This window comes from Madurella fahalii, assembly GCF_045866475.1.
Source record: "Madurella fahalii IFM 68171 DNA, scaffold_5, whole genome shotgun sequence".
NCBI lineage: Eukaryota > Fungi > Ascomycota > Sordariomycetes > Sordariales > Madurella > Madurella fahalii.
Genome location: NW_027263975.1, coordinates 803,423 through 821,426, shown reverse-complemented (window position 1 = coordinate 821,426; position 18,004 = coordinate 803,423). Strand labels below are relative to the sequence as shown.

The window sequence follows — 18,004 nt, the reverse complement described above, 5'->3', positions numbered from 1 at the left end:
GTGAGGAGCAGACCGACCCTGTCAACAAAGCAACCCCCCCCCCCCAGCCCCCACTATTCTAACAGCAGAACTTCACACTCTAGCAATCCAAAGAGACAGTTTCACGTGGCAAAGTGTGTAAAGCTGGAGTGGAGTAGTAGTTAACTCGTCGCCCTCCCAAGGCGGAAACCTGGGTTAGAATCCCGGCTCCTGCAATGCTAATGTCTGTACCTTTTTTTCGCCCATATTCTACGTTTGACTCCGTATTTCTCTCGTTCCTCCCTCTCATCTCTACCCCTCAATACACTTACTTTCTTCCTCTTATCTCTCTCGCTCACTCTCTATAATACCGTCCCTTTCCCCAACTTGAACCGGTGATCATCTGCAGCTCGTCCCCGAGTTTCACACTCTGTACTCTATACAACAGGGTACAGAACAAAGTCGAAACCTTCAACTATGTGTTATATATTGCTCATGAACTTACCGGGCGTTTAGCCATGCCCACGGAGATCGCTTGTGCTATCCAGCCAGGTCCCTCCATTGTCTGCCGATATGTGTGGAATGGTCGATATGTATAAAACTAGTTATTTATTTTTATATTATTTTCATTCTTTCACAACTCCACAGCCGGCATTGGTATTCGCCATGAATTTTTCATCCCATAGAACTTGGCTACGGTTAACTAGACGCAGTTATTTAGCTTTTTGTCTTCGCGAGGGGGAGCCTGCGGGCGTCTGATGAACAATGACCAGCCGTCAATTGCCTTCCGGGGTACCCGTGCCGACTTCATTTTCTTTCACTTTGAGTTTCCGGACCCGTCTCTCTTCGCGCCACTTGGGGCCGCGCGTAGTCAGAACCCAGAGAGTGGGCGAACAGACGACTAGAACAAGGCCCCAGAAGGTGTAAGTCCAGCCCCTGCCCATCGCCTTGAGCATGGAGTCAATGGCAGCTGTGCCACCGGCACCGAAAATGCAGCGTACTAGGTTGCTGGCAGCTACAGCCGTCGCCGGAGCTTCGGGATATAGGTCAACAACAAGGGTGTGGAGCATGGCGAATGAGCCCGTGACACACAGGCCGATGACGAACAGCATGATCAATGGCCCGGCAAGGTTCGTGCCAGCCTGCAAAACCCAGCCATAACCGAGAACAGCTGCAACACCGACACACAAAATAGGATAAATGGGTACGATCCGAGCCTTCTCGATGGGGAAATCACGCAGGTCGTCCCCGCGCTTGTAGTCAATGGTGAACCCAATCTTGTGGGCTATCCTGCGGTAGTTGCGGTCGAGAATGTAGCCCTGTAGCACACCAGCGATGCAACAACCGATGCCGTATGGCAGATAACAGAGCCCGACTTGCAGGTCATTGAGACTGTAGATCTCGGCCAACTCGGTGGACAAAGTCGCTGTTATGAGAATGAAGACCGAATACAACAGGGTGCTGTAGAGCAGAAGGAGGAAGAGATCCTTCTCAAAGACTACCCTTAGAGTGTTGAAAGGATTGGGGAAGCGGAGCTCGTGTTTGGGAGCGTCATCAGCAGCGCCAGTCCGCTGATGATGTCGTTGACGCGAGCGTAGAAAGTCGATGGCGGTCATATTCCATCCTCGTGCCGGTACGGAACCATTCCCCACCACGTTTCTACAAGTCTCTGGCACAGCCAGAGCGTAAGGTATAAGCCACGCAGCGGCATAGATGAGGCAGAACCAGAATATGGCCCTCCAACCCAGGTATTCGGCAAGAATGCCGCCGAGCACGGGGCTCAGGGCGGGACCAGCATTGATAGCGGCACTGATGATGCCCATGTACGTCCCCCTTTCGGCACTCACGACGACGTCGGCGACCACAGCGAAGCACAAGGACAAGGTCCCGCTGCTCCCCGCACTCTGAGCCATGCGCAGCACCAGGAGGGCGGCATAGTTTCCCTGAAGTGCGAGGCCAAGGTTGGCAAATATGTATACGGTGAAGGCAACGATAAAGCCCGGCCTCCTTCCCGCCATATCAGCCAGGTCGCCTACGAGTGTAGGGGCGATGGCTTGAAACACCATGTACGTCGTTAAGGTCAGGTTGATGAGACCGGTTGACACTCCGAGCTCTGCTGCGAGCGGGTTCAGAGCGGGGAAGTAGATGGTGGCTGTCATGGGCGAAACATAGCTCGCAAGGGCAGCCATGGCAATGATCCATCGCTTAGCTCGTTTCGGGAAGACGGTGTACACAGGGTAGCCCAGAGGATCATCGGAAGACTCGGGGTCGGAGCCAGCGCCGTCGCCAGACGGTCCGTTACCAGCTGACAGCACGGCGCCCTCAGAGTTGTCCTCGCAGTTTGTACTAGCGACAAGGGGCTTTTCGGTCAACTCAGCAGAGCTAGCATGGCGAGCCTCACGCGGCACGGATTCCGGAAGGTCCATGACGTTGGAATGTCGACTATCCCAGTCGGGATTGCATTTGTGCTGGATGCGCAGGAGAAGGGCAGGATGTGCCAAAGACCACATTATAAAGACATGGTCGATTCACGGGGCCCAGGAGACCAGCCCGGACTTGCATGCTGTCGGCGAGCCAAATCTGGGTTAAGCGCCATGCAGAGAGCATTGAGCTTCCCATTCCCGTAACCAACTTAGGAGGCGTAGGAAATAAGCCGGACACAAAATGAACTATCCCAGTGCCTCCACGAGCCCGGGCGGAAGTAAGTGGAAGGCGACAGGGGATGACAAGAATCACGGGGCTGAGGCTGCATTGCGGTATCGGCAGCGGCTTGTAAAAGAATAAGGTATCCCTCCAACGGCGTGTTGGACGGCTAGCGCCGGCGCCGACACCGACCTCGTGTCCTATGCCTGGGGGGAAGAAAGTGCATTAGCGTCATTGTACCCTCTCTGACGGGACCGGCGGACATAATCGGGACAGCAGCTGCCGAAGGTCACAACCCGAGAGTGGAGGCCGACTGAGAAACACGGCGGGGGAGCTTTGGCCGACGGGTTCCCACACATTAGCCCCGGGGAGCAGCCACCAGCCACTGCCACCATTAGCCACAAGTGCAGCCACACACCACCGTCGTCATTGGCAATCAGCCACGTCTTCCTCGACCTTGACCGACCAGAACACTTCGCGGGCCGGAACCTCTTAGCCAGCGATTGATGTGACCTATGATATGGCCGACCTAACGGCGTCATTCAACGGACTCTTGAAAAGCCATGAGGCTCCCTCGACGAAGGCCTTCAGCTTACACACGGCCGACGAGTTCCTCAAAGAAGCCTATCGGATAGTACGTCTCGCTCTCGTCGTCCCTGTTCGCCATGACGATCCCGGGCTAACGCTTTCGTATTTCCTAGAACTCCCTCGTCGCACGCTTACATGGCGAGCTCCTCAATCTACGCCAGGCATACCTCTCGACCGCTGCGCCGCGGAAAACGCACCTTCGCGCTCCCGCATCCCGCTCGGCCCCCCCACAACCCGTCCACCTTACAGACCGGGATCGGGAGGAGATTGATGCCAATGCAAAGATGACGCTGCGCGACCTCAATGCCCGCATCCGTGCGCTCGAAGATGCCGAGCAGCTGCGGCAAAACACCGAGGCGGCGCTGCTCCGGAAGCGCTTGTCGCGGGGCCTTGGTGTCTTGGGCTCCTGGGCCTCTGGCGGCTCGGAGAAGAGCAACGAACAGGCTAATCTTGAAGCTGCGGCGCGTCAACTAGGAGCGCACCGGGAGAGCGTGATCTGGTTTCTGAGGACACGTCTGCAGGAAGCGGCCCGGACACAGCAGCGCATGATGGAGACGCGTTTGACCAGAGAGATGGAGAAGAATAGGAGTGTGTTGGCGAAGGCCCGGGTCCCGCCCACAGCCGCCCAAGAAACTACCATCTTAAGCACAGCTAAGCTTCCCCCAAGCCTGGGTTCCAGCGGCATAGGCTTGCCACCGGATGAAGAGGGGAACAAGAGGCCAATGCCGGATAACCTCACCGAGGACCAGGTGCAGATGTTTGAGAAGGGCAACCAGGATATGCTCAAACATCTCGAGAGCACTCTGGACAAAGTCCGGCAAGTTTTGCACTCTCAAGACGCTGTAGTATGGTCGTGGCCGTCTCTAACCGTGCTGCAGGACCGCCGAGAGCTCCCTCATCGAGATTGCCGAGCTCCAGAACTTACTCGTCAGCAACCTGGCCACGCAATCGGCGCACATTGACCAATTGGTTGCCGACTCATTCGAGACAACGGAGGGCATCGGAAAAGGGAACAAGGAACTGAAAAAGAGCGTCGGAAGAGCCAGCCCAGCTCGCTACACCTTCTTTGCTGCTGCATGGCTTTGCACCATCCTGATCTTGTGGGATTTCATCATATAAGGCCGTATCCCCAACAGTTGCCTCACGCCAAATTATACAATACGCAAGCCAGCATTAGCGTCGGATACAGCCGCTGCCGAACGACCTGATTAGAGAGGACCTGTTTCCAGCAAGTATATGACAGGCGGTGGATTAATTGTAGAATCTTAAACATTGCCTTTCCAGCTTGTGGGCTGAGTGGGCAGAGACCAGTGGGGACCAAGATGCGCGAACTCCGACGCAACGTTACTGCGCAGACAAACCGCACATTGAGAGGTTCAATGGGCGATACAAATCTAATCGTTTACAGTTCCCTGTTACGGGTCGTTAAAAAATATGCCATCTGACCGGTGCTGATGCTGACGGGTGTGGCCTCTCGGTCTCTGGCGCTTGAGTAGGGCAAGTCTCATCTTAATAGTGCGAGCCGGATTGTTTGATAAATTTGGCACGTTGTCAGGGGCCGGCCCTTTTTTTTTTTTTTTTTTTTTTTTTTTTTTTTTCCTTTGTTAATAGTGTCAGGAACAACAGGCAAGACCCCCGCAGCATTCCGTTGCATCCGATGCCCACCAGGGTTCAAGGTTGCTAGGTAGCAGTTTATGGTGTTCGGAACGGCGTATACATAGCAGATATACGCGAGATCGAGCACCGGAATCTTCACACCAACCCATCTCACCTGGTGAGCAACATTTCCAACTCTAGCCCGCTCGGTGCCCTGGGTGCCGCGCACCGTCACATGCAGCTTCTCGACGCGCGAATCACATCCTCAGCAGCCGTCGGCCGCTGCAGCTGACCACGCGACAAATGAACTCGGACGCGCCTGCGGGCTCGGCCAAGCCGGGACAGCCGCAGGCTCCCGAGAGCGGCGCTGATGCCGTCCACAATGTCGCCGACGACGTGCTCGCCCTCTCCCCGGGCGTAACACTCACCCTCGGCCAGGATGCCCTGCTCCTGTCTGGTACGTCTCGAGCTGCAGAAATGACCTGGCCCGATGATGCTCGTGTCCATCGCCGCTGACCATTCGCAGGTCAGTTTGCCGCCAAACGCGGTCGCTCATGCTTATGCATTCCGGCTCCAGGAGGTGAGGGCGTTGCAAGGACCAAAGCGACCGTTTTTGCCCAACTAACCGCTTCCCCCCAAAACCCAGCGAGCAAGGGCAGTATCCCCTACTACAACATCCTTTGGGCTGAGATCGCCGACGACCGCAGGCGGCTCACGATCGACTATGCCGACCAGGAGAGCACTGACTATCTGGCCGTCCGCAATGCCAAGTTTGCCATCCCAGAGCGTGCCGTCGAGCAAACGCCTGCCCGTGTTGGCGACCGAGTCGCGCTGTGGGTCGAGCGCCTTCTGGAACGCTCATACGGCAGCGCGGCTCGGCGCAAGCGCGCATGGGTCCTTGTCAACCCGCATGCCGGTCCTGGTGGCGCCGACATGATATGGGAGAAGCAGGCGAGACCCATCTTTGAGGCGGCGCGCATGCCCATGACCGTCGTGACGACCACCTACTCGGGCGAAGTCGTGGATCTGGCTCGAGACCTGAACATCGATGACTACGACATCGCAATCCCATGCTCGGGAGACGGATTGCCCCATGAAGTGTTCAACGGCTTGGCCAGGCGCCCCGACGCCCGCCGTGCTCTGTCCAAGATCGCCGTGTGCCACATCCCCTGTGGCTCTGGAAACGCAATGAGCTGCAACTTGTATGGCACTCACCGGCCGAGCCTTGCGGCCTTAGCCATTGTCAAGGGCGTGCCCACTCCGTTAGACTTGGTCAGTATCACGCACGGGAACCAACGGACCGTCAGCTTCCTCAGCCAGGCCTTGGGCATGATAGCCGAGGTAGACCTTGGGACTGAGCACCTACGGTGGATGGGGCCCACCCGCTTCACCTACGGCTTCATGAAATTGGTATTGCAGAAAAAGACATATCCTTGCGATATTGCCGTAAAGGTCGAAATTGACCACAAGGACGACGTGAAGAAGCACTATCGGCAGAAGCTTGCTCAGGCCGGCTCCGAGAGCTCCGACAGCCGTGACCAGTCGCGCGACCGTAACGGCCAACAGCCCAACGTGAGCGACGAGCAGTCACGCGTGTCGTCGCCCGCGTCCAATTCCGTGGACGGCGACAATGGCCTGGGTCTTCCGCCGTTGAAGTATGGTACCGTCTTAGACAAGCTGCCCGACGGATGGGAAACTGTTTCCCACGACAAGCTCGGTAGCTTCTATTGCGGCAATGTAAGTCCTCTCTTCTCTCCGCTTCCCCTTGACCCTTCTCTGACTGAGCGCTCAGATGGCCTACATGGCACCGGACGCCAACTTCTTCTCGGCCGCTCTTGCCAACGACGGCCTCATGGATCTAATCACCATTGACGGCGATATACCACCTCTGAAATCCATCGGGCTACAGCTATCGGTCGAGTCCGGCCACTTCTTCGACAACCCACTCGTAACGTACCGTAAGGTTTCCGCGTATCGCGTCACCCCTCGCAATCAGGGAACCGGCTATATCAGCATCGACGGCGAGGCAATTCCTTTTGAACCATTCCAGGCCGAGGTCCACCAGGGGCTCGGCCTTACTCTCTCCAAGAAGGGCGTGTTCGAGGCACCTGGCCCACGAAATTGGGATACTGTCACCACCAGCGAGAGGCTCCTGGCGTGATTTCCGTCCTATAAGGAGACCCTCTAGGGGCCAGTCTGCCCTGCCTCTTTGCCTATATCCCACTTATGAAACATCCATGTACTGTGCTGTACAGTTTTGGAAAGTAAGCCGATAAGGATGGCGTTAAGAGAAGTCGGATTGCAGGAGCTTCGGCGAGTCTCATTGGGTCGTCGGGCGCGGCATATTCCGTGTATAGTATTGATTTGTACGTTACTCTTGTTTTGCGTTGCAAATTAGCCGGCCGAAGAGCCAGTTAGTACCAAGTCAGGGTTGGAAAGGCTCGACCAGTAGGAGAGCAATAGACATACTTAGACACTGAATTGCATTGAGATTCTGTCTAATCTTCGAAGCCGTCCCAACTCCCACCATCCCCGAGGCCGTCTTCCATGTCCTGATCTTCCCGTGTGCCATTGTGGGGTTTCTTGTTCCCCGGAAGACGCTCGTCAGAGAGCGAATCCTTCGACCTGATGCGCACAGCCGGCCTTGTCGTCGCCTGCTCAAGCGCATCCACTAGGTCCGAGATTCTCTGAACGATCCTAGCCGCTTCCTCATCGCCGTCCTCCAACAACCCCACCTTCTCCGCCTCGTCAACCCAAACATCCAATACATGCAACCTCAACCCCACCGGTATCGTCTGCGGTATTAGCGCATCCCGCTCCGCGCCCTGCGGCTGTTGCTGCAGGTGCAGCTCTATCCGCGCCTCGTCATCGAGCGCAAACGGCCACTCCCCTAGCAACCCCAGCACCGCATCCACCTTCTTCCCATCCCACCGGTCTTTCCCTTCCCCTTTCCCTCCCCCCGCACCTTGCCTGCCATCCTCCTTCCTCATCCACTTGAACGCGGCGCCCACCACCCGCCTGACTAGCAGCAAGAACTTGTCCATGCGCAGCACGTCGATGCCCGTCCACTCGCGCGCCATGGTGGCCCAGAACCCCCGCAGCCACGTCGTCACCACCGCCGCTGCCGCTGCCGCTGCCGCCGCCTCCTCCTCCGTGGCGGTGCCGTGGCCGCCCTCGGAGGTGGGAAGCACGTAGATGAGATCGGCCAGCTCGGCGCACAGCGCCTGCTGCGGCAGCGGCCGGTCGCACATCCACAGCGCGTAGAAGAGGCCCTTCCACAGCTTGAGCACGTCGAGCGGCGTGAGGGCCGAGGCGACCTGCCGCGCCGAGAGGAAGGTGTGGAGGGAGGCGAGGGCCGAGGTGCGGATTTTGCGGTCTGTTTCGGGGTTAGAGGTGGATGCGCGTTAGTTAATTCTATTTCTCCTGTTTTTTCCCTGTATATATATATATATGTATATATATACATATATCGAAGCTCTAAAGGGAGGGAGGAGGGGCACACGGACCGCTCGAGGCGAGGTTCTTTATGAAAGGCATACTCCTCTCTTGGGATGTCATATTTGTGCTTCTTTCTTTCGGTGCTGGGGGTGATTGTACGGAACCGATGCAAGAGTTTGGTATATTTCGTCGGTGAGATCTCGGGTATGGGAGCGTTGTGAATTGTTACGAATGGTTCGTTGGTGAGGGGCTTGATCCGGACGAGATTGCTGCGCAGAGATGTTGCTGAAATCTTGTCCGCCCGGCAGAAAATCTCCCCTGTCGGTAGGTGTCGGTTGCATGCACTGATTGATTGACAAGGCGGAAAGCCCGGACCAACTCAGCTTTGATTGGCCGCCTCAACACTACTCAGCTTCCGCCGCACTTGAAGCGCACTGGAATACCAAAGCTAGTTGTGGCGCTGCGAGTTTACACTCCTCGCGACCTGCTCTGCTTCTGGAACACCTTGAGGGCCCACTCAAACTCACTCAGATAAAGTGCCGGGTGAGTCTGTTGCGTGCTCCGGCGAGCCCCTAGCGGCAAGTTTTGCGAATGCGCACCAATAGGAGGCACCTTCCATTCAGAGTCGTACACAGGATACCAGGGAGCCGGTCCAGGGTTTTACGATCCCTCCGAAGCAGAACCAGCTGAGAGTCGCATGCTAACGTAACGTATACCCGGCTCAAATAGCCGGGTAAAGTCAATTAAAGCCAGCTGCATCATTTTGCTTAACGGTCAATGACCTCGGCCTCCGAAGCTGCCGTCAACGGTTGATGCCATCAAGCAAAGTGAACTGAGTCCATTTTTTCTGATGAGCTGCTTCCACTTCGTTCTGTCGGATCTCTTTGCGGTCTCAGAAGTCGGCCCCGGCTCCGTGCTCTCCGCATCCTGCACCTTGCATTGGGCAGCGCCGGCCGGTCGAGCTGTGGATCAAGACAAGAGGATTTGAGTTCTGGTTATGTAAAGCTATACCTATCCGGGAAGGCATTGAGCTCCGGTGACCAGGCTGCTAGGCCTTCCTAGGCAATGTATGTGGTTCAGTGTTGGAGGAGCAAAAGTTTCGCGCGTCTCGTGGTGCTGTCATCAGGTAATCACATGAGGTTCTATTGGGGCCGGTGGAACACATGGAACATGCAAGTGTTGGTTTCCCAAGGCTGTGTTGGAGCAGATCGTCTCCGTCGAACGTTCCACAACCGCAATTACCCCGGGCGTGGTCTGGTAATCCAAGAGTTCAGGGCGTTTTGGCTCCCAGTAAAAGTTGCCTCGGCGTGACTCGGTCGACGCCCGGCTTCACATGCACCCTGACGGTTGCGGACTGGCCTCATAGCCACTGCTCTATGGGGTACATACAAACTTGAGCTCCCTGCTTGCTTGTCTTGCTAGAAAGCCAGCTATTTCCCTTCTTTCCCAAGTATCCCATTGTTATTCCATCATCCCATCCTTGCTTCAGCTCTGCGCCAACGTCACTTAACTGTATATGCCTTGGCTCGATAGTGCCTGATTTGCACCGCGAAATCGAACGACCATCTTGCATGAATCGCGCTGTGGCTCTTCGTTCTGGGGCCTGCTATTCGCCGCCCCGTGCCCGATCAGACTGAAGGAAGAGAGGCGGCTACAGGCGGCATCGAATCGCTACAAGGGACCAAGCAGTCCGCTGTCGGCGCTGTCAAACTACGGGACTACGGGCTGTACCACCGGTTCTGCCGCGGGACTTGTAGTATTGTCGCAGTGCAGGGGGACAAGAAACGAGACCGGAACCAACTGCGAAGCAGGCATTAAAAATGGCGTCAAATTCACCTCGTCGCACCGCATTCTCCTCACCATCCTCCAGTTCCGCCCCTCTCTCCCGACTTCAGAGCATCGCAAACCACATGGCGCCGCCATCAATAACAAGTTTCCCCGCTGAGGTGGTCCCTCAGGCCCCTGAGGACCCCCTCTTTGGGCTGATGAGGGCATACAAGGCCGACTCGAGCCCCAACAAGGTTGATTTGGTGCGTGGCAGCTCCTTGTCCATCCCACACTTGCTTGTCCTGCCTCCCCAAGACTGTGCTGACCCCGTTTTGTCGTAGGGAATTGGTGCGTATCGGGACGACAACGCGAAGCCGTGGGTTCTGCCAGTGGTCAAGAAGGTGGGCAACCCTTGAATCTCGAACCGTCCCATCCCACACCCCAGCGCCGAAAGCTCCCCCTAAACTATCTGAGCCCCTCCCCCAGCTTTTTCTCGCACCCCGCCATCCCCAACCCCTCCCCCGCACAAAACCTGCGAAGCTGGTTCGCTAATATCCGGAACCCTCAGGCGGACGAGATTCTGCGCAACGACCCCGAAGCAAACCACGAGTACCTTCCTATCACCGGTCTTGCGTCGCTCACTAGCAAAGCCGCCGAACTCCTGTTGGGGAACTCGGCACCCGCCCTCTCAGAGAAGCGTGTAGCTTCGGTGCAGACCATCTCTGGAACCGGCGCCGTGCACCTAGGCGCTCTCTTTCTGGCCAAATTCTACAAGATCAATGGCGCGAATCGCACAGTCTACGTCAGCAACCCGACGTGGGCGAACCACCACCAGATCTTCACCAACGTCGGCCTGCCGATCACGACCTACCCCTATTTCCACAAGGAGACCAAGGGCCTGGATATCGACGGGATGAAGCGGGCGCTGGCCGATGCCCCCAATGGCAGCATCATCCTCCTGCACGCCTGTGCCCACAACCCGACGGGCGTCGACCCCACCCCGGAGCAGTGGCGGGACATTGCCGCGCTGATGAGGGAGAAGAATCACTTCCCCTTCTTCGACACGGCCTACCAAGGCTTCGCCTCGGGCGACCTGGTCCGCGACGCCGGCGCGATCCGCCTCTTTGTCGAGCAGGGGTTCGAGCTGGTGATTGCGCAGTCGTTCGCCAAGAACTTCGGCCTCTATGGCCAGCGCGCCGGGTGCTTTCACTTTGTGGCGGCGCCGTCGTCCGACGCGACCGGCATCACGACACGCGTGGCCTCGCAGCTCGCCATCCTGCAGCGCTCCGAGATCAGCAACCCGCCCATCTACGGCGCCCGCATCGCGTCTATCATCCTCAACGACGCAGCCCTCTTCGCCGAGTGGCAGGACAACCTCCAGACCATGTCGGGCCGCATCATCGCCATGCGCAAGGCGCTGCGGTCCAAGCTAGAAGAGCTCGGGACGCCCGGCCAGTGGAATCACATCACTGATCAGATCGGCATGTTCAGCTTCACGGGCCTGAGCGAGGCCCAGGTCCTCAAACTCCGGTCCGATTTCCACGTCTACATGACCAAAAACGGCCGGATCAGCATGGCTGGTCTGAACACAGGGAATGTTGACTACTTCGCCAAGGCAGTGGATACCGTGGTGCGGGAAGTGCAGTAGCTTCGTCTTTGGATCTGCGATACCAAAGCTTGACATGTTTCCCCCCGCTCAAAAGCAATGTACTTTCTCTAGTCTGTTTTTAACCTAGCCTATTTTGGAAATAGATCAATCTTGTATATTTCCAGCCTTACTCCAAAGGGTCAACCGCATCCTCTCGTCATCCCGATCGTAGTGAAACCCAGAAGGCGCCTCATAGATATGTAGGCGGCAACTCATCACCGTGCAATTGCCAATGGCTAGCAAAGGGAGGAAACAGAACAGCTTTTCCGTGTAAGCAAACACCATCCATCCATGCTGCCTGTCTACATAACTGCACTCTTCGTACAACGCCGCCTTTGTCTAACCAGCAGCCTGACTCACGGTTTCCAGGGGCGTAGCGCTTATGCTTCCTAATCCTTATGATAAACCCACTGTAGCTATTTCTCTCATGGCTCGGAACCGTCTAAGTCGTCGAGACGGCAGCGAGTTCCGGTCTGATGACCTCTTGCAGCTTGGGTGCGAGCGAATCCACAATGCCACCGACGGCCTTCTGCAATCTGGCGGCCTGTTCCTGGACCTTGGCGTGATCCTTGTCAAGAGCAAGCGCCGCCTTCAGGCAGCGGAGGGCCAGGAGGTATTTGTCTAGAAAAATTAAAATGAGGGCCATCGTCAGTCACACAGGGTCATGCCAGCGTTTTGATCGCGAGTCGGTCAACTCACTTCTGCGAATGTAAACCTCGAAGCCGGCGATCTGGCCCTCTATGTTCTTCGGGCTAAACTGGAGCAGGGGCCCCAGAAATTTCATGGCGTCGCCGAGCGGATCCGTGGTTGCGGCCAGCTTCGCCCCGTTAGGGTCATCATCCTTCTTCTTCAATTCCTCGCCATCCTTGCCCTTCTGGGCGCCGGCCTTGTTGGGATCCTGTTTAGCAAGCTTTTCCGCTGCTTCCCGTTCGGCCTTTTGCGCCTCCTTTTTGGCCTTCTTGGCCGCCTTCTTCCGTTCGGCGGCATCCTCGCCATTCACAGACTTCCCCTCAACGCCATTAGCGCCGTTAGCGCCTTGAGGCTTGTCGTGCATGGACAGGTACAGGTTGACAGCGTCCAAGGCCGCCCGGGAGTAGAAGGGGTGCTCCCGCAGCCGGTCCTCCCAGCGTACCATGTCGACGTAGGCGCGAATCTGGCCCTTCCGGAGCGAGAAACTGTGAAAGTCAAACTGGTCCTCTTGCCAGATATCGAAAATGTTGAACACGGTATGATAGCGTTTGAGTGCTAGGCCGACATTGCCCCGCCGCTGCCATGCCTCGCCGTCCTCGGTCAGAAACCAAATGCACTGCATATCAGTGAGATCTGCCAGAGGGCCGCCAACCGTCTCCGCCCGTGTAAAGAGACCCATGGTCGCCAACGCCTTTTCATTCTCGTTGTTCCGTAGCTGGTATTTGGCAGCCTTGGAGTTGATGTAACGGTCCTTGGTGTCGAGCGAGCGAGCGTGATCCATTACCGCCGCAGCCTTGTCCGTCTCGCCTTGGTGTTTGAGTATCCTGGCCTTGGTCATGTGAAAATCGACGTTCTTAGGGTCGAGCTCGATCGCCTTCTCAACAAACTCGGTGGCGCGTGCGAGGTCACGGGACATGTGGTAGTTGTAATGTTGTGCCAAGAAGTAGAGAGCTGCTCCCTTGCCTTTAGAGCTATCGCCGTTCGCCTCATCCTCACCCTCTGTGCTACTGCTGTGCTCCCCAAGATACTCCTCGGCCAGAACCGGCAAAGCATCCTTCTTGAACGGGTCCGAGTACAGGTGCTTCAAGTTGGCAAATGTGGAGGGCACGCCCTTGTCGAACATGAGGGTCAAGTACGCCTTGCTAGCCGCGCGGAAGCCATCGCCTAGGGATCTCGGTCAGTAGCAGTTTGGGTCAGAACGGCAATGTTGGGTGCGCCTACCGGTCAAGAAGTCCAGCGGAAGACGCTTCGCAGCATCACTGCGAGGGTATTTAGCGGCGTACTCGTCGTAGATAGCCTTCATGGCAGCCTCGTCATCTGCGGGGATCCCCAGGGCCTCAACCAAACCCTTGTAGTAGTCCGGGTGTTCGGAATTTCGATCCAACAAAGCCCGGTACGCCTTTGCGGCATCCGCCTTCCGGCCAAGTTGTGCGAGGTAGCGCGCCCTCAGTTCCATGACAGCCAGGCGGTCGAGGCAGTTCTTGCAGTCGGTCTCGAGGTGCTCCAGTGCTCGCTCAGTCTCGCCCATCTCAGCAATAATCGAGTTCTTGTATAGGAGCGCTTCCGAGTTTTCAGAGTCGGTCTTCAGGGGCGTGGTAGTGATGGACTTTTCGTACGTGGCCAGGATGTTCTCAGCCTGCTGGAGATTGCCATCGAGTTGATAAGCAATCGCGAGGGCGGTCCAATTCTGGCGCACATGGGGTCTCGCCTTGAGCATTACGAATCTGCTCTGGATGTACCCCTGGTAGTCGCGCATCTGAACCTGCAGGATTGCCAGGTCACGCTGGATCTGGTGCGAGTCGGGCTCGAGCTTCAGGGCGAACTTGTAGGCCTTGATGGCTTCGTCAAAGTTCTTGTTGGTGCGGTAGAGGATCCCGTAGACGTGCCAGCAAATGTACGACTTCATGTCGATCGTCAAGGCCTCCTTGGCTAAGGCAAATGCCTCCTCGGTCTTGCCCTGGGCATTGAGGATCAGGGCCTTCATCGACATTGTGTCGCCATGCTTGGGGTTCTTCTTAAGGATCTGCTCGGCAGCCTTTAGGCCGCGCTTGTATTGCTTGTCTTCATAGTGGCGGATGACGGTACGAAAGAGGTTGGCCTCTCTCGTACTGAGCGTTTGCGGCATCGGGGATCGGATTGCGGGGCTGTGAGGGTGGGAGTGACCAAGCTGATGCTGAAAGCAAGAGGGCGATTGGGAGGCAGGAGAGTGTTCAAAATCGCGACTAGGTCCGTGCGTATACTGAGCGTCTTTTCGCTGCGCGGCAGAAGGGCAGTGTTTTGAAGGTCAGATGCTGAGGGTAGTGGTTGGGTGCGGGACGATGGTTGTGGCGGCTCAAGCTTGACGATAGTGCCACAAGTGCGCAACGTAGATGCGGTACGTTGCTGGACGCTTGCAAGACCCAACCCTAGTTCAACAACCGGCTTGCTCGCGGTGGATCAGGCAGCGTTTGCGGCGGCGTTCGAGAGTGGTCGTCCTATCGATGGTCAGTGTTGCACTTTCGCAGATTGCGGGAGCGGGATTGGATTTCAGGGCTTGGCGGGACAAGAGATGCTGGGCCCCACCACGAGTGGCCGGGACTCGGGCCTCTCGGGAGCGACCCCGTGCAAGCTCCCGTCCTTGGCAACGGGGACACTATAAGTATGCGAATACCACGGTTTATCTCGAGGGCTGTCGACAGCGCCGAGAAGTCAGAATGGATCCCGGGCACGGTACCCAACGGGCCTAGGCGTAAGGGTGAGCCATTAGGGCGGTTTCCGTTCATTAATCACGCCTAGATTTACAGGTGTCACAGACCGGTAGTAGTACATGTACATGCGTGCGCGTTTCCGTTCCTGTCCTCACCGGCTCACTTTAGATGGCTCTCTGGACTTTCTCCATTCTGCCAGCGCATCTTGCCAAGGGGTATGAGCAGAGTCGCCGCATCTCTGCCGAACGATGTCCCAAGTCCTAGCCCTAACTATGTTTTCTACCCCCATCTCCTGCCGGACAATCATGGCTAGCTGCTCGGTGCGGGCTTCGCGCGGGAAGAACCGTGCCGAATACGGGTCAAGCCGCTCGTTGACAACCCGCTCCCCGTCTCTCTCCTTCTCGGCCTCTCTCAGCGCCATCTCCGGGTCATCTGGGTCAGGGCTTGTAGCAACTAACGAGCAGTAGCTCAAGACGTCTGAGCGGGCCTGCCACGATGGGAAGAGAACCCTGTCCTTGAACGCCTCGCACGACTCTGCATCGATCTGGTTCGTGGAGGACCGCGCACTAAGGCGCGACGTCGAGGTCGGGTCAAACCCTGCCCTCGCCGGCGTCGCTAGAGCATTCAGGTTCTGGGTTATGGTGTCGTCGACCGAGCTCCGCGATATTCGCAGGAAATCTACGACACAGTCAGCCAAACAGCGACGTTGATCGAGATGCCGTATCTGGGAGACGATACATACCACGAAGAGAAGTCGTCGAGAAACAGAATTGAGGGGTGAGAGGTGGCAGAGCGGATGACTGTGTCATCACGTCGGATGTTGGCCGCTCTGCAGCCTTTGCTAGCGTCGCAGCGTCCCGAGACGGAGCCGCGGAAGTCGTCCACAAGATGCCCGCCAGCGTGCCGGGTTTTCTGGGATCACATGAAAGACGCTATATATCAAAGGCGCGGGAGCGCTCTCGAACTAACCGTTGTGGCAGTTTGTGTCACCAGAATACGTCGAGATTTGGGGGACTGAGAGCATGGCGTCATGCTTCATAGTCGCGGCTGCCCCACCATAGTGGTGGGTATAATACCGTCCTATTGGTCAATAAAGCTCAGCTTCCACCCGAGTATAAAACTATCCGGCCATCGGTACTTGCCGTTGCTTTGTCATCCAAGACTTCGCCGACTTGCCATCCAGGTTGGCTCGACCTATCTCTCAAGATGACTTGCGGAGCGCGACGCCTGGCTTCGACTCGTTCTAAACCCGGTCCCTAACACAGTGTCGAGAGATGTGCCAGGCTAGGATTCAACGGATCCCCCCATGTCACTCAGAAGCATCAATTCCGGGCACATACGTGCGCGACTGCATGATGTTGTGCTTTACGTCTGGGTACTATGCCTGACCATGAGATTTGCGAGGAAAGTGTACACTGCTACGGAACCGCGACCGCCAAGGGTCAACAGCGGAAAGGTGTCAAGGGCTTGCAACAAACCATTGTTCTCTAAAAACAAAAAATCGGCAGAGCGCAATCAATATTGAGCAGGGCGGAAGACATGAAAGAGGTTGAAGACCATCCATTGTTGCATACACCTGGTTCTTGCAACAAGAGACGTGGTGGCGAGGAGCGCCTCAACTACCCTATCAACGGCCGGCCAGACACCCTCGACCGACGGAAAACACGATTGCGGGGTCTCGGTGTTCCAAAAGCGATCCGTTGAAACCCGAAACAAGTCATCCGCGTTTATGTTGCTGTCAAGTAGACACGTAGACGTTGATGCCACCACACAGGGCCTAACTAGCCACCGAAGAGATTCATGACCGTCATATCACGGCGAATGACGGCGAGCCGATTTGACTGCTTCGGGAGAGAAGCTTGGCGCTTCCGGTCGTTTCTGCCTTACCGGGCCGTGAAGCCGGACCGATTGGATCTAGGCCCCCACATCGCTACCGTTCCCCTGTGCATCTGTCGAGACAACCTGGGAGAGCGGTCCTTGAATCGACATCTGTCCTCTGGATCTCTCTTGCCACACGAAGCTCCGAACAGGGTTTCCAGGTAGTAGAAACAATGTTGCATTTTCGGCCTAGCATAATAGAGCACTTCCTACATCGCCTTCCTACATCGCCTTCCGATTCTCGAATTCCGGCGCATATGCACGAGACAGAAAGCAGACGTTGAAGCGCGCCTTGGCGCGGCTCAGAGTCCAGGGTATCACCAGGTAGCCAGACGCGAGGGCAGGGCGGCCAGTAAAGCCTAAACTGCCACATTGAAATCAGCCAAAAACCCAGCAATTTGGCCGAGACCCCTGCCCACATGGCCGAAATAACAGGAATTGCTACCATAGTACTCCGGTCCATCAAAGTGCTTCCCGTCACCCAGGACGAAGAGATGTGGGAAATGCAGGCAATTCAGCCACCGCTCTGTTCCTGGACCCTTCAATTACGCGCGGCAAGATTGAGAAAAGGGGGGAGGGGGGGTGGGGGGATGGGAATGGATGAGGAGGAACGACAAAGCCAAGGAGACGTCCAGAACACTCGCATCAGGCCCAGGGGCATGGAGGGTAAATGGCCGCCCAAGATGCGGCCCAGGGGCGGATAATATCTATCGTATCGTGGCGCCGCCGCTGCAGCCATCACGCTGCATACCTGGGTGCCAGAGACAGCCGGAGCAGATGTGTACCCAAGTACATGCCTATGTAGAACAGAGGCGCAGCCAGGTTAGACACCCAGGTTGTCAAGATCAGGACCGAGTGAAGGCCGGCCAGGTTGCACGTGAAGTTTGGATAGAAGGATTCCAGTGACCGCGATGCCCTTGGTAGCAGGTGTCAGGCTTCATCCAGTCCGAGCCAGAGGTAGCAGAGCGACGACGAGCATACGGCGGTCGGATCAGAGTTCAGAGGCCGAGGTTGGACACCATTTGGGCTCCCGGCGATAAGGAGGTCTGGGCACACGACCGGGCGCAGCCATGCTGGACAGCGATGAGCAAAGAAGCAGGGCAGATCAGGG

General features: G+C 56.7%; 7 protein-coding genes and 1 non-coding gene across 8 annotated transcripts; 4 read left to right on the top strand and 4 right to left on the bottom strand.

Annotated features, from left to right (window-relative positions):
- Positions 1-122: 122 nt before the first annotated feature.
- On the top strand, positions 123-194 carry MFIFM68171_t159. The gene has a single exon. It is a non-coding gene; the product is annotated as a tRNA-Gly (tRNA).
- Positions 195-734: 540 nt separating this feature from the next.
- On the bottom strand, positions 735-2,384 carry MFIFM68171_08798 (Quinidine resistance 1; the record flags this gene model as incomplete). The annotated part of the gene is made up of 1 exon (XM_071064217.1): positions 735-2,384. The coding sequence occupies one exon, from the start codon at positions 2,382-2,384 to the stop codon at positions 735-737; it is 1,650 nt and encodes a 549-aa protein (XP_070920318.1).
- A 737-nt stretch (positions 2,385-3,121) lies between these two features.
- Positions 3,122-4,308, top strand: MFIFM68171_08797 (SNARE-complex protein Syntaxin-18 N-terminal domain-containing protein; the record flags this gene model as incomplete). Its single annotated transcript, XM_071064216.1, has 3 exons — positions 3,122-3,235; positions 3,303-4,006; positions 4,068-4,308. The coding sequence occupies 3 exons, from the start codon at positions 3,122-3,124 to the stop codon at positions 4,306-4,308; spliced, it is 1,059 nt and encodes a 352-aa protein (XP_070920317.1).
- A 780-nt stretch (positions 4,309-5,088) lies between these two features.
- Positions 5,089-6,946, top strand: LCB4 (sphinganine kinase lcb4; the record flags this gene model as incomplete). Its single annotated transcript, XM_071064215.1, has 4 exons — positions 5,089-5,242; positions 5,312-5,365; positions 5,432-6,522; positions 6,578-6,946. The coding sequence occupies 4 exons, from the start codon at positions 5,089-5,091 to the stop codon at positions 6,944-6,946; spliced, it is 1,668 nt and encodes a 555-aa protein (XP_070920316.1).
- A 337-nt stretch (positions 6,947-7,283) lies between these two features.
- Positions 7,284-8,343, bottom strand: MFIFM68171_08795 (Nucleolar protein,Nop52-domain-containing protein; the record flags this gene model as incomplete). Its single annotated transcript, XM_071064214.1, has 2 exons — positions 7,284-8,161; positions 8,292-8,343. The coding sequence occupies 2 exons, from the start codon at positions 8,341-8,343 to the stop codon at positions 7,284-7,286; spliced, it is 930 nt and encodes a 309-aa protein (XP_070920315.1).
- Positions 8,344-10,133: 1,790 nt separating this feature from the next.
- On the top strand, positions 10,134-11,638 carry aat2 (Aspartate aminotransferase, cytoplasmic; the record flags this gene model as incomplete). The annotated part of the gene is made up of 3 exons (XM_071064213.1): positions 10,134-10,253; positions 10,332-10,391; positions 10,559-11,638. The coding sequence occupies 3 exons, from the start codon at positions 10,134-10,136 to the stop codon at positions 11,636-11,638; spliced, it is 1,260 nt and encodes a 419-aa protein (XP_070920314.1).
- Positions 11,639-12,080: 442 nt separating this feature from the next.
- Positions 12,081-14,453, bottom strand: MFIFM68171_08793 (NMDA receptor-regulated protein 1-domain-containing protein; the record flags this gene model as incomplete). Its single annotated transcript, XM_071064212.1, has 3 exons — positions 12,081-12,259; positions 12,338-13,492; positions 13,550-14,453. 3 exons carry the CDS (start codon positions 14,451-14,453, stop codon positions 12,081-12,083), a joined length of 2,238 nt encoding a protein of 745 aa, XP_070920313.1.
- A 713-nt stretch (positions 14,454-15,166) lies between these two features.
- Positions 15,167-15,824, bottom strand: MFIFM68171_08792 (Caffeine-induced death protein 2; the record flags this gene model as incomplete). The annotated part of the gene is made up of 2 exons (XM_071064211.1): positions 15,167-15,693; positions 15,758-15,824. The coding sequence occupies 2 exons, from the start codon at positions 15,822-15,824 to the stop codon at positions 15,167-15,169; spliced, it is 594 nt and encodes a 197-aa protein (XP_070920312.1).
- Positions 15,825-18,004: the final 2,180 nt, after the last annotated feature.